We start from the raw sequence: 15771 nt of genomic DNA on the forward strand, positions 1-15771 counted from the left end.
AGGGGATTGGACTAGAAGACCTCCAAGGTCCCTTCCAATTCTGTTATTCTGGGTATTAAACAGTGAGTAAATGAATAAATGACACAAGATTTGTGTAATGATTTATTGTTTCTATCCTATCTGTTACATATGAACTGATGCATTCAGAAATTGGAGTATGATGTTATCATGTAGGAAAATAAAATTAAATCTGCATAGAAAAAATTACAGTGAGAACATGGGAAGTAAGAAGCATCAACAAGGGAAAGCTTAACACAGTGAAAGACTAAATGAATCGAATACATATTAACATCTTAGACAGCAGTGCCGGAAATGGACTAGATCTTTGCTAAAAAGATCATGTTATTTATTACACAAGATAGAAAAATCATAGTGTTGCTTGCTTCCAAAGCCAGAAAGGATAAAGCAAGGCAATATATGCACTCAATGATCAAATAGTATTGCTTAGACTTGCAGACACCTCTTTAATACAGGTAGTCCTCAAGTTAGGACAGTCACTTAGTGATGGTTCAAAGTGATGACACCCACTCCCAAAAACATTTATGACCCAGTCCCAAAGTTATGTATGTTGCAGCATCACTGCAGTCATTTGCCGTTACAACTGACCACAGAGATGCTGCAACATGCCCCTTCCTATTTCTCCCACAGGTACTTGGCCTGCTTTGCTAGCCCACTTGGTTCCACGTGCTCTTCCCCACCCCATCACCAATTACTCCTTCAAAGATCTCCAGAGTTCAAGATGTTAGGGTAGGAAAAGAGAACAGGCTGGGCCACATAGCAGAAAAGCGGCCGTCTTTTTTCTAGCAAAGCTTCCCACCCGCACCCCCACCCCCATTGCTAGCCTCTCCCCCACCATTAGCTCCACCAGTGCTAATTACACTAGTGGAATTAATGTTTTATTATTTATTTATTTTATTAATTCAATTTGTATGCCACCCCTCTCCGAAGACTCAGGGCGGCCTGATGGGGGGAGGCATATGCAGCCAATGGCAAAACTCTCCTTCCTGCAGGCCTCTCTCTTCTTTGCAAAAGCATTTGTAGGAATGTGAGATCCACTGTGTTCCTTCATGAGGATGGTTGAATAAAGGAAAGGCAAACACATGGGTATTTGAAGTAGGAGATGAAAAGAATCAAGCCAGTGACCATGGAATATACCCATCATAAATTGATGCCCACCTGATGTTTTGCACTACTGATTTAAACCAGAGACAGCATTGCCATAGTAACCTGAGAAGGTGGAAATAGTACTCCAAAACATCAAGCAAAGACAATATGTTACAGAGTATTGCTACTAAACACCTTTGGTAAGTGCAATTGAGTCACAAGCCTGTTGTCTTCAGTATGGAAGTTTGCCACAGAAGCATGCACAGTTCAGATATTTTTTACTTGTAAACTGTCCAAAGTCACTTAGGTGAAAAAGGTGATCTGGAAATTAGAGGAGAGAGACAGAGGCAGAGACAGAGACAGAGACAGAGACAGAGACAGAGACAGAGACAGAGACAGAGACAGAGACAGACAGACAGACAGACAGACAGACAGACAGACAGACAGACACACACACACACACACACACACAGAGAGAGAGACAGACAGACAGACAGACAGACTTACTCACTCACTCAGTGAGTTAGTAACTAACATATTTGTTGCACCTCAGTTGAACCATTTCTATGCCCAGATTACCTGTATTTCCATTTTATAAGTACCAAAACTATTTCTAAAAGAAAATTGATGTCCCCCTTCTCTACTGAGGTATTTTTTACCATGTTTATTGAGAAGAGGGGACTGAAATAACATCTTTAAAAGAACCTTTGATATATGATATTTCAACAAAGATATCATTTGGTAGAGGTTTTTTGTAAATGAGTTTTGATTTTTATTATTGGTTTATATTATTTAAAAATGAACTTAGCAGTCTCATAAACATCTCTTGGGCTTTTGAATCTAGAATCAGTTTGAAGTGGCATGTGTTAATTATGGTACATTTCAGGCCAACTGTCAATTGTATGCTTACATTTGCAGAGATATGGCATTCCAATAGCCACAGTCACAGTCTGCGGTTACAGACTGAACCATTGAGGCCATTAGTTTCTGGGACAGTAGTGTAGGCCACTAATATTTTAATCATGGACTGTTAAAATACAATGAAGTGGCAGAGTTCAATGAGCTCTTTACCCCATTGTGTCCGAAACAATTCCCTCAGGCTGCATGCCCTGATAATTTGGTCTCAGGTGGCTCATGTTCCAGGAACATTATTAAACATGAATGCTATAATTGCTAGATGCCAAGTTAAAAGAAATGAAATAGAAAAGAAATATGCCAATGGTCTCCTCATTAACCTTATTCCAATGCTTGGAAAAAAAGATACCAGTTTGCCAGATTTGTCTGTTGTAATACTTGGAATTAGCTACTTTCTAGGACTTAATCAATCAATCAATCAACTAATCAGGAAGATTTTGATTAGTTAACTAATTCATTCCTAATAAAAGTGCATTCAAACATATATCCATCTGTACTGAATGTAGACATCATTTTGTACAAGATACATACCATATAATGTTTTTTGTATAAAATTGAGTGATAGAAGGACCCATCATTCTAACTCCCTGCTCCATGCAAGAATCCAAGTTAAAGCACACCCAAAAGACAGATGTCTAGGTTCTCTACCTGGACATATTTGATGAGGGGGAATTCAACATATTTCCAATTATTAACTCTTAAAAGATTTTTCTTCTCCTAAGATTTAATCAAAATCTACTTTTTTATAACTCATACCCATTGTCCTTAACTTTCTTCAATGACATCTTTTCAGATATTTGAAGAGAGCTAGTGTATATTCCCACCACCACCATCAAATCAGTATTCCAGGTTGAATCTGTTACAAAATAAAGTCAAGTCATTCCCATGATTCAGACATTGTGCTTCGTTTGATTTTAAAATTTCATTTCCGTTTCTTCCAATCACATCACATTGCCAACCTATCTTCAGGTTGTAGTTAAGTACTGGTACAAAAAAACATGGACTGGTTGGCCCCAGTCATGGCCACCCCTTTCACTAATAGAAATTCTTCTTTCCTGATCAATGAAGCCTGGAATTGAACAATCATGATATGAAAAAAAAAACAAGGAGACAAGAAGGATCAAATTAATTCTACCCCATCAGCTGGATGGTGTAGAATAATATTGTGGTAGAACCCTCTATAACAGGGGTGTCAAACCCATGACATCATGTTGTCGTCACGTCACATATCGTGACTTTTTCCCCCTTCGCTAAACCAAGGGTGGGCACGGCCAGCACATGATGCATCTGGCCCGCAGGCCACAAGTTTGGCACCCCTGCTCTATAATGTCTTAATTTAAATACAGTTGTTATTCAATCTCTTAGAACCAGGCTCTGGGAGAAGCTAGCTGTTTCTTCTATTGATGCCCTTTTTTGTTAATTATGAAATTAAATAAGATGGAATCAAATTCATTGTAGTGCTTTAGGGCAGCAATCCCCAACCTTTACAACTTGCCATCCAGCTTGTGGGGGGGGAGAAGGGGAACTGGGCCACATAAGGCCAATTTCAAACAGGCCATGCCCCAGTAATCCAGCCACTTGCGCAACCTAATTCTGAATAGGCCATGGCATGGTAATGGGCCGTGGCCCAGGGGTTGGGGATCCTTACTTTAGGCTACCTATAATGTGAATTCATAAAGAGGTGATTGTGCAAGGTTGAATTTTGGTGCCCCTGCTTCTTAATTCTTATATTTGTTCATTAAACTAGGTTTTGATAAAACTTCAGTTTCAGTGGTGGGATTCAGCCAGTTCGCACCACTTCGGGAGAACCGGTTGTTAACTTTCTGAGCAGTTTGGTGAACTGGTTGTTGGAAGAAATCATTAAGGCAGAGAACCGGTTGTTAAATTATTTGAATCCCACCGCTGCTCAGTTTCCCCACTTCCAGACATGTTCAGCAGTAGACCTGTTTTTGGCCAGTCTATTTAATAAATTTAAATGGCTGCCCATCTCATATACATAATGCAAGGCAGTGAACAATTAAAACAAATAAAAATACAGTAAAACATGGATTTAAAAAGCAAAGAGCTGCCAAGAACCTTCCTAACTCCCTACACTCAGATTTTTATAAGAGCACAGAGCAGCAATCCTCCTTTTAGCATATATGGGCTTGAGACCGGGCCTCTGTACTCTTGTCCATTATTGCAGTGAGGAACTAATCATTAGCTACAATAAAACTAAAGTAGACAACTTCTCCAAAAGATATGTTATATCTGTCATTCCTGGAAAATCAAAAGCTTCAGAATGTTTCAAATTAAAGTTTTTAAACATTTGGACACATCCTTCCAAACCATGATAACCTGGAATCATCAGCAAAGAGATGTTACTACTAGGACATATAATCTCTCAAACGCAATTCTGCATATTGCTAACTGCTGCAGCAATAACCATATTCCAGCTGCAATGGAAATCATCAGAGCCAGGGTCATTAGCCACCTGTTATATATACATAGGTGCTTTTCTATTCCAATGCAAGCTCTAGTGATGTTATTCAATCAAAATTTTTGAGAGTTTGTGGCAAGCGTCCTATTCTGTATCAGATTCCTTTCTGAGACTGGAATCTAGCCTAGTTGTCATGTGCAGTTGCTGCTTGAAATATTGGAATAAAATTTCATTTTTCTTTTTCTTTTTTGTAACTCTGTTGCCATCTTTATCTTGCGGGATAATTTTATCTGATCCAAATTGATGATACAATGGCCTTCAACACTGATATTCTGAGTGACTTAAGGAAAACCCCATTCCTCTATGGACAGGATTTATTTAAGAGCTCTGTCATGTACAAAAGCTTTCATTTTTGTCTTTTATGCATTTTTGCCATTTAGAAGGAAGTTTCATTAATGTCTCTGAATATATTTTGCACCTGTTCAATAAAATGTGTTTCCATTTTCATATGCTCTAATAAGGTTACCTAATATCTTCTTAATCCATTCTCATGTCTGTTCAGAGGAGAAAACCTTTCTAGTGTTAGCTAATAACTCATCTGCTATGTATTGTGGCCATTGTCAATGTTTTAGGGGCTTATGTGTTTTGCAGTTTGGGTAACTGGGCAAGATCCAGTCTTCATATTGTTGCAAGCAATCAGCCTGGGATCAGATTAATTCACTACTAAAACAAGAGACAGATGGAAATAGCCCTTCTGCCCCAAAAAGAATGTTGTAGTCTAATACCATGTTGGTGGGAGTGCAAAGCAGTACAAAAATTTGAATGTTTATTTCATTACAAATAGAGCTTTCACTTGGTACATGAGAACCATTTGAATTATTTTGTTAAGTTTATTAGCTTTCCTACAATGAATTAACTGATCAGATTGCCATCTTGTGTGTGTGTGTATGTGTGTGTGTGTGTGTGTGTGTGTGTATTAAAGTTGTAATATTGAGAGAAACTAGTTGACTTCTCAAACAATTTATTCTATAGACGTATCTTATATAGACTATATGGTTCTGTTAGCTTGGATGAGTTGAATCTGTATTCTTATTCAGTGTGATGAATAGTTGCCAAGGAGATGAATTCATTTTATTGATTGGGATAAAATTATGAACCTCCATTTTGAAAGATCATATGAAGAGTTTCCCAGATGTAATAGGAATGTTATTGAATATTTGAAATATGTGGAAATACAATTCCTATTTTGTAACAAAATGTTGCCTTATGATGGAAATTATGAATTTTGATATGGATTGGTTTGGTTATTTTGCTTGTATTTAAGGTTAAAATTATAAATTATAACTTGTATGGTGTTCATAAAAATAAGCTCCTTTTGAAGCGTATTTTATCCCTTGGAGAAGTATGCAGATACAGGGATATCTTTCTGTCATGCCAAAAGACAACTTCTATATTGGTTAAGATTCAAAAATACAGAAGATATTGCCACATTGAGCTTTATATGCAAGGAAATTCCTGTATCACAGAACCTGAATATAAGAATGTTTAACGAATTCTCTCTGCCTTGCAAAAGTTTGTGTTCATTTGCCAGCTAAGCAACTAAGACAAAGAATATCGCTACCTTTTTTCTCCTTTGGCCGTCACTGCATTCATGGTTATGTTTCAGGGTGCAAGATTCTTGTTAGGGATTGACTTCCTTCTTTCAGCCAATTTTCCCATGTCCAATTTGCAATGGAAAAAAATGTTGGAAGGTAATATTTGGTGAGCTCTTCACACTCCCTACTGTTTTGGTAAATGAAGAACAAAATAGAACTTTTGTGTGTGTGAAAGTCTCTTGGAATGATGAGCATAGGTTCGGCATCAGCCCGTATCATTTTACAAATCATCTCCAGTAGTTTGCTTTGCTCTGCAGGGTGCTTTGGTGCCTGTTTATTCAGCTAAAAACAGCCAAATCAAGCCCTGGGAAGAAAAAGAATGACATAACACCTTAGCCTACTCAAAGTCAGCAGAACACACACACACCCCAAAAAAACCCCACCTCTATTTAAGGCACACTGATTTGAACAAACTATTCTTCCTCCTCTTGTCCTATAATCCATTATCAATATTTTGCATTTACACATGTTCCATTTTTCATACTAACAGAGCTGGAAGTTGCAAGGCTAAGCACAGATGGAAACCTGGAAGATCTTAAATTTCCACAGAATACTGGCTTTGGCAGCACCATCCAGTTGTCAGCAAACACATTGAAACAGAATGGCCGAAATGGTAAGCTCAGCTCTTCACTGCTGCTTTTACGAGTGGAGAAATGTTTTCTTTTAAGTTTAAATCATAGCACTTTCACTTTCTTTCCGGCTATAGCACATTATTAAAGTAAGTCAAATTGCTTTATTGAATCAAGCAGACAACATACAATGGCTGAATCCTCAAAAACAAAGTCTCTGGGTCCTTAGTTGTCTTGGTCTCTTGTAGCAGCTGCTGCTGCTAAATGCCAGATCAGCCTGCAATAAGTTCTTCCCCATCTGAGATATATTGTACATGAGAGGGCTGGGTTGGCATAAATAACTGAGATCAGCCTGAGCATAGAAGGCAGTCCCCTCTTGGAAATCTAACTACCCAGCTACAACTCCAGGGGCAGGGCAAGTGAAGTGGCTGTAGTCATTTGGGAGAGTGATGGCTTCAAGAGGTACTGCTGTTCAGATAACCATATGAAGTCCTGTTTGTGCAGAAGGGCTTTAGGGATCAGGTGGAATTGCTTTTTGCCATACCAGGCGTCCTGGTGCACAGCAGCATCTCACTTAGAACACCATGATTCTGTTGCTACACTTACAGTTGAGTTTTTCAATTTATATTACTTTAAATCTGCCTTCCTTGCATCCAGAATCAGAAGTGCCCTGGGATTAAAGACCACTTTAGGCACAAGGCCAGCTGGGTGCTGGCCTTGTCCTTAAGTCACTCTCTCTCAGTTCTAGAAAGTAGCCTGTGGGCAAATTATTTGAGCAGCTGTCAAACAAAATTGCTTGGATTTGCTCTGAGCTTCAGCTATGTCAGACCTATTGAGTTGATTGAGACAAGTCTGGCTTGTTATTTGGGAAAAGCTTAAACCTATTGATCCTAAAGAAATTAACAGAATCCTTAGAGGAGCAAGCATGTCTACACACGTGTTAGATCCATGTCTCTCCTGGTTGGTCAAGGCCTCCAAGGAGATGCTGTATGGTTAATTCAGATTGTGCTCCTTCAAGTTAGTCCTTGAAGGAGATGGTCTAATCTCTGCTTTAAAAAGCAGTTATCTGCCCACTCTTCAAGAAACCATTATTGCACTGAATAGTAGGCACAATTTTTGTCCTATCTCCATCTTTCCCTTTTTTGAGGAATCTTGCTGAAAAGGTGATCAGTGACCTCTTTACATAAAGATGGTACTGAGATCCATTGATCATGGTTATAGATAAACTCTTATGGGTCTAGGATGAGGTAGTATATATCCAAAGGAGGGAGAGGACAAAACCCTGCTCCAATCTCCTGAACTGTTCTAAAAGAATGTCATAAGAAAATAAGAATATGGAGACTTCCGGTTGATGATTCGTGGCGACATAGCATGGTAAGAGCGATCGCTCCTTTCCACCGCCACTTATCGCCGCATTTTGGGGACCCTTCGAGGCGTGGAAGCTCGGAGGGCTTCGCAGACAAAAGTGAGGCATCGGCAGGCTGAGTGGTGAGTTGCAAACCCACTCAGTCGGACCGATATTCACTGTCGAACCAAAGCGGCGCCGTCTGCCTTCTAATGGCGGACCTGAAGCTGCGATAATCAACAAGACGGGAAGCAAGAAATTCTGGTGAAAGGGGTGTTAGAGAGCACTCATATCCACTCTCCCCCAAACACGCTTGAATTCTGCCTTAATTGTGCTGGCCGGATCGAATCGAAAGGATCTACAAAGGAACAAGTGGCGACTGTGAGAGAAGGAGAAAACAACATTTGAGGGGGATTGCAGACAAGCCGGTGAGAGAGCAGAAAGAAGAGATTTGCAAAGCAGAGTAGCGGCGCTATTAAGAAAGTGGATGTAACCTGCCGATCGGGTGGAATGAGAGAATTTTGAGGATTCCGAATGTGGATTTGTTGACCGAGAGAGAAGAGCGGCTGGAGATTAGAACCGGAAGTGTAACCATATTGAAAACCAATGAAAAGAACAACGAGTGGCTAGAGCGGCTGGAAGGACTACCAGGAGAAGACAAGTAGAACAATTGAGCTAAAATGACAGTTTAAGACACTAAGAGACGGGAGAAGTGAAAACTGGTGATATTTGACTATTACGTCTCCCCACCTTGGCTTTTATAAGTGAAGATACTGAAGGGATTAAGAACAACCAAGTAATTAATTATACTGATATAAGTTTTTATTAATTCCAGCACATTAGTGTATTTATATTTGTATTGTTTTCTACTTAGTCTTTTATCTGTTTACATTAGAAGAATTTATTTATATAGCTGTGCATAAGCTTGATTATATTAAATATCTAACTTATTGTAACTATTTATACTTAAGGCATATTCCTCTTCACAAATTAATTACACTATTTAGTATAATTATTGATAAATATTGGATTCAGTGACTTATTAATTGATTGATAAACTAACTGATTACTTATTTAATTACTTATATATATTAATTAACTGATTGTGTTTATAATTATTTATATACACATATATAGATAACTACTATTAATAAGAACATATCTAATTTTTATTTGAGATTAGTTAAACTAAGTGTCACTGCCTTTTATAACTGATTAACTACTAGTAGAACTATAGCTGAATTAAGTGACTGATTGATATATAATATATGATTAGTTATTAGTAGAACTGCAATTGATTGAAGGGTGAATGTGAACAATATATATCAATTTGATTATTGGAAAGAGATTAGCATTCGAATAGACATAACTGGATTCAGATAGAAGAGACCAATAGACGATTGAACCATTGGGGGATTGAATTAAGGGATAGATAGAGTAGGGAGTTGCAATAGATAAGAAATAATCAAAGGCACATAGCGTTTCTAGCAGACTAAAAGAAAATAGATCAAGCAAAAGGAAAAAACAAATAAATAACAACCAGTGGGTGACCATCTGGAGAAACATAGAAAAGATAGTTAGAGACCAGGCAAGAGTGTTGAAGGAGATGACAAGCCTCTCATCTACAGTGACCAAAACCGGAAAGAAAACAACCCAAAACCTCTCCAATCCCACGATTACAATGTCATCATCTGCAATGCAAAAGTCAACAGAAGGCCTATCTAAGACTGAAAAATCAGCCGTGATCCCCACTATGCAAGCAATGCAGTCGACGCTAACAATGATACAAGAGACAATGCTCATGATGCAGGAAAAGATGTCTAGTAACCATTTAGAACTGAAAACGGACATTAAAGTTATTGACCAAAAAATGAATGATATACAGCAGACGATACAAATGAACAAACAGAAAATAAATAAGATGGAGTCCAAAATTGAACAACAAGAAAAGAACCTGGACACAGTAGACCAAAAGCTAATGGCACAAAATAGGGAGCTGGAGGACTCGATCACGCAATTAGAAATGGATAGAGCCTCCTTCTATCTGCGTTTTCAAAACATCTCCGAGGATAAGGATGAAAACTTGGGTCAGGTTATGGCGAGGTTCTACAACAAGATACAGATGAGATAATAAAAGAACTGGACGAGGTATATAGGGTGCAAACCAATTATGCCAGACGAAATAAGTTGCCTAGGGAAGTTCATATAAGGTTCACTCGGAAAAAAGTCAAGGACATTTTCTATAATATGGTGAGGGAAGAACCAGTCAGTTATAAAGGAAAGGAGGTGATTGTGTTAAAGCAAGTTCTGAGGAGGGTGAGAGAATTAAGAAGGGATTACAGATTCCTAGCTATTCAACTGAATAAGAGGAACATACTCTTTAGGTGGATTCTGCCGGAGAGTATGTTGATAACATAGCAAGGGAAGAAAATTAAAATAGGAAGTTTGGTAGAGGCCCAGGACTTTTTAGATCAACTGAGAGGGTTAGAGGAAGACCAAAGCAGTAAAGAGGAACTGGAAGCAACCAATACAGAAAAGGAACTCACCCAGCAAAAAAGATCCAAAGAAGGGACCCCGGAAGAGAAAGAGACAGAAGAGAAGGAAAGCAAGGAAGTAAGGAAGAAACAAAGATCACAGAGAGTTACACGCGCAAATAGGAACTAAAACAACACAAGGTTATAAGACTGGAAACTCTTATCGATTAATGTAAACGGCTTGAATGACTATAAAAAGAGAAAAATATTCTTCACCAAATTAGTTAAGCAAAATGCAGATATAGTATGTCTTCAAGAGGTTCATATAAAAAAAAGAAAATGGAAAATACTTGGAATTCAAAAAACTTGGAAATCTTTATACCTCCCTAGCAGAAAAAAAAGAGAGGGGTGGCTCTGTATATTAAGAAAGAAAGAAAAGCAGAACTGAAATATGCAGACTCAAAGTGTAGGATTCTAGTGGTGGAAATTAAGAGAGGTAATTCCTCAATATTAATAACAGCTATCTACGCTCCGAATAAAAATCTGAGAGAATTCTACAACAAAGTATGAGAAATATTAAGCAAAATGGACAATAGCAACATATGCATAATCAGAGATTTTAATGGGGTGGTAGACCCGAATAAAGACCACAAAAGACCTAAAGCCCAAAAGAAAAAAAGGAAAAACCTACCAAAATCTTTTTTTGATCTTGTAGATGAACTGAATCTGGCAGATATCTGGCGAACCTTACATCCACACAAAAGACAATATACCTTCTACTCAAACCCCAAAAAATCATGGTCCAGAATTGATATGATGTGGGCAAGCAGAAATATAGGAATGGATATCATGTCAGCTGAGATTGCACCCAATATATGGGCGTACCACAATCCATTGGAGATCAAATGGAGGAGCGGATATAAAAGGAGGAATGTAAGATGGAGATTAAACATACAATTTCTATGGGATAAACAAAATATTGAGAAAATAAAGGGAGAACTAAAAGCTTTCTTCGAAGAAAATGAAAAGGAACCAACCGATCAAGGAATAATTTGGGATACAATGAAGGTATTCCTAAAAGGACTGGCAATAGCATATGGAGCACACAAAAACAAAGAAAAAAGAGAGACCCAGAGGAAATTGTCGGAAGAATTGGAGAAAGCAGAGAAGGAAGTACAGCAGAACCCGGACAATGAGACAGCAAAAGAAAATTGGATGACTATACGGCACAGAATAAACATAATCGATCAGGAAAAATTGGCGTATGAAATTAAACGAACTAAACAATACCATTTTGAAAATGCCAATAAGCCGGGCAGATGGCTGTCCTATAGAATCAAAAAAGAAAAAGAGAAAGGGATCATTTACCAATTAGAAGACCAAGAGGGCCATATTATAAATAAGGAAGAAGAGAAATTAGAGATTATTCGCGAATACTATACTACCCTGTATAAGGAAGAAGACATCCCCAAAGAAAAAGTAGAACAATATTTATTGGAAAAAGAATTCCCATTGATTGGGGAGGAAGAGAAAGAGATGTTAAACAAAGAAATCACAATGACAGAGTTAAAGACTGCGATATCTAAATTGAAAAAAAAACAAATCACCGGGCCCAGACGGATTCCCAGGGGAACTATATAAAAATTTAGATCTAGAGGATATCCTCCTACCAAAACTGCTAGATATTTATAATGAGGCTTTGATAAAATCCAAAATACTGAATCATGGAGGGAGGCATATATTACACTCCTCCCAAAAGAAGGAACAGATGTAAAATTGATAAAGAACTATAGACCAATCTCCCTTCTTAACACTGATTACAAAATTTATATGAGTATCATGGCGGAAAGGTTAAAGGTAATCTTAAACAAGATAATACATAGTGATCAAAATGGATTCCTGCCAGGTAGACAGATAAGAAACAACACAAGGACAGTCTTAGATGTGTTAGAATACTATGAGGAACACCCTGATAAAGAAATGGCGCTGGTCTTCTTAGACGCCCAAAAGGCATTTGATAATCTGAACTGGGAGTTTATGAAGCAACAAATTAACAAAATGGGATTCAGACAAAATTTTGTGAACACAATAATTGCGATCTATGAGAAACAAAGGGCTAACATCTTAGTGAATGGAGAACTAACAAAAACTTTCCAAATCAGAAAAGGGGTGAGACAGGGATGCCCCTTATCACCACTTTTGTTCATTTTAGCATTAGAAGTATTATTAAAGAGGATCAGAGAAAATAAGTAAATTAAGGGACTAAAAATTACAAAGGAAACATACAAAACCCAAGCATTTGTGGATGGCGTGGTACTAATTATGGAGGAACCATTGGAAACAGGCGCCCAAATTTTGGAGGAAATTGGTAAGTACGGAGAGGTGGCAGGGTTCAAACTAAATAAATCCAAAACTAAAATGTTGACTAAAAACATGACCAAAGATCAAAAGAAACTGTTGGAGGAGTCAATGAGGATACAAATTGTAAAGAAAGTAAAATATCTGGGAGTATGGATCTCAACAAAATGTTCGGCCATTAAAGAGGATAATTATGTACCCCTGGTTAAAAATATTAAACAAGACTTAGAAAAGTGGGAGAAGCTCCAGATATCCTTTTTAGGGAGGATTGCAGCAATTAAAATGAGCGTCCTACCAAAGCTGTTGTATCTATTCCAAACTGCCCCAGTCAAACTAGATAGGAAATTTTTTCAGGAATTTAATTCTATTATCAGAAAATTTATTTGGGGAGAGAAGAAACCTAGGATTGCAATTAGGAATTTACAAGATAAAAAAGACAGGGGTGGCCTTGGACTACCAATTTGGGAAATTTACCAAAAAGCAGCAAATCTAGTATGGCTAAAAGAATGGGCAACTTTGGGAAACAAAAGAATCCTGACATTGGAAGGGCATGACCTCCAGAAGGGATGGCATGCTTACCTCTGGGAAACAGGGAAAAGAACAAGAACATATTTTCACAAACATAAAATAAGGGATACGCTAATGTCGACATGGGGAGAAATAAGGTGAAAACAATATACTCAAGTTCCCAGATGGCTATCCACGATGGAGGCAATAATATATCCAAACGTACTGGAATTGGGCAAAACAGCGAAATATAAAGAGATATTAGATGGGGCAGGGAACCTCAAAACAATGGAAGAATTGAAAGAACAGGGCATCTATATAGATTGGTGGACATATGCACAAATTAAATCATGATACAAAAAAGATAAAGAAGAACATGGTATAGAAATAGGCATTAATGGTTTTGAAAAGTATGGATGGGCACAGACAATAAAATTCTGGCCAAACTGTACAACTATCTGGTAGAGTATGATTTGATGGAGGAGGTAGTTAAGGACCCAATGATAGCATGGGCCAAAAATTTTGGACAAACCATAAATTTGAACGAGTGGGACCAAATTTAGAATAATAATCTTAAAATGACCAGGGCAACAACTTATAAGGAAAACCAATACAAGATGATATATAGGTGGCACTTAGCACCGGCTAGGATTGCTAAAATTTATCCAAATACGACCCCAAACTGTTGGAAGTGCAGCCATCAGCAAGGTACTTATTATCATTGTTGGTGGACCTGTCCACAAGCTAAAGAATTTTGGAGGATGATATGTAAATGGGTGTCAGAAATAATAGGAGATACCATCGAATTAGAGCCAAAAATATTTCTCCTGGGAATCTTGAAGACAGAATATGCAAGAAAGAAGAAATACCTCATTACACATATAATAACAGCAGCGAGAATCTCCTTTGCTCAACATTGGAAGGAGAAAACGTTGCCATCCGAAGAGCACGTAATTAGAAAAGTACTGGAATGTGCCGAAATGAACAAACTGACGCTAGAAATTAATGATAGAGAGGAAACTGATTACTACAGTGTTTGGGATATGTGGTATGAGTGGTTGAAGAAAAGAAAAGCGAAGTGAAACTCAAGAGAGCTAAAAGATTAAATGGATGATTAATTAAATGAGTATATGGATATAAGTCATACTACCGGTAGTAGGAAATAAAAGGGAGTAAAGATGCAATTTTATGTAAATAAAATGTAATATTATATATTAAGGATTACAAAAGTAAGAAATCCTATGGGCAGTATTTTTAAATTAAGACAATGAACCAATATCATGTAAATAACAATGTAAATATTATGAAGGTACATCTGTATGTGTATATCAACACCATGAAACCGGAAACGGTGGAATTGTACTATAATTCTTAAACAATAAAAACTTATAAAAGAAAAAAAGAAAATAAGAATATGGACAGTGCCCTGCCCCATCTAGTTCAGCAGTTTACAATCTCAGTGGCCAACCAACTGCATAAGGAGGCTTTATATTGGTCAGTTGACAATAGCAGAAGTGTAGGAAAGTAATGTTAAATTTGATCACAGCAAAAAGGCCTAGAAGGAAATAGTATTATTAAATAAAAATTTATCCATAGTCTGAACTAAAAACATTTGTCTCTAAAGTAGACTTGTCAAGGGCCACAGTTCATGCAATTTGTCATGTAGTTCCCAAATTAAGAATGATTGATTTAAAAAAATCCATGTATTAGGAAAAATGTGTACAGAATGCATGATCAAAAGAAGATTTCTTGCCAAAATATCTATATTAAATGAAGTTGCATTGAAAACATATATATTAGAAAATATATGCACCAAAATGCATATAACTTTAAAGATGTTCCTGAGCACAGTATGGGTGACAGTGCAAAAAGCAAGTAAGTTTTTTTTATTTAGGCTTAGAACACTGTGTGTAAACATGGTGGTCATTTCTGTAATTTGATTAAAGACTGACCAGAATTTATGAAATTCTTGCCTAAATTGTATATAGTATCATTCCCATTGTTTAACTCAGTCTGTCAGGATTCCAAGTAACACCCCCAACGAAAGAAGACTCTGAGGCTAGAAGTTCCTCAAAGTTCCATTTTATTAGAGATGTCATATTGGCACATCTGGGAAAACCCGAATCTGAAAGCTTCCAGGTTTTCCCCACCTAAAAGAAATTCCAAGTCCAAGTCCCTGCCCCAGTCCCCACATGTCCATCACATGGTCCAATCAATGCACCATACCAACAGGCGATACCTCCCACAGGATGTCCTTGACTCTCAGAGAAAGAATGTTATTATGGCTAAATATCTCTCCAACTCCATACAATCCCCCCTCCCAGTTTCCCACAGCACTAAATGTGGCAGCCCTGAAGATCCAAAGTAAAAGATGGCTTCCAGGACTGACACAGTCTTTCACAACTTTGGCAACTTTAAGATGGGT

General features: G+C 37.6%; 1 protein-coding gene across 50 annotated transcripts in view; it reads left to right on the forward strand.

Moving 5' to 3' along the window:
* Positions 1–15771, forward strand: part of ADGRL3 (adhesion G protein-coupled receptor L3) — a 624693-nt gene that overhangs the window by 428717 nt on the left and 180205 nt on the right. For all 50 annotated transcript variants that reach the window (XR_015732755.1, XR_015732756.1, XR_015732757.1 and 47 more), the window contains one exon: positions 6584–6706. Coding sequence is in view for 47 of the 50 variants with exons in the window: in XM_087888346.1 (XP_087744472.1) it covers positions 6584–6706 (123 nt within the window). In the remaining 3 variants the exon portion in view is untranslated. The remainder of the gene's footprint in view (positions 1–6583; positions 6707–15771) is intronic.

The sequence above is a fragment of the Pantherophis guttatus genome, chromosome 2 (assembly GCF_059756535.1).
Source record: "Pantherophis guttatus breed Tessera chromosome 2, ASM5975653v1, whole genome shotgun sequence".
NCBI classification, from domain to species: Eukaryota; Metazoa; Chordata; class Lepidosauria; order Squamata; family Colubridae; genus Pantherophis; species Pantherophis guttatus.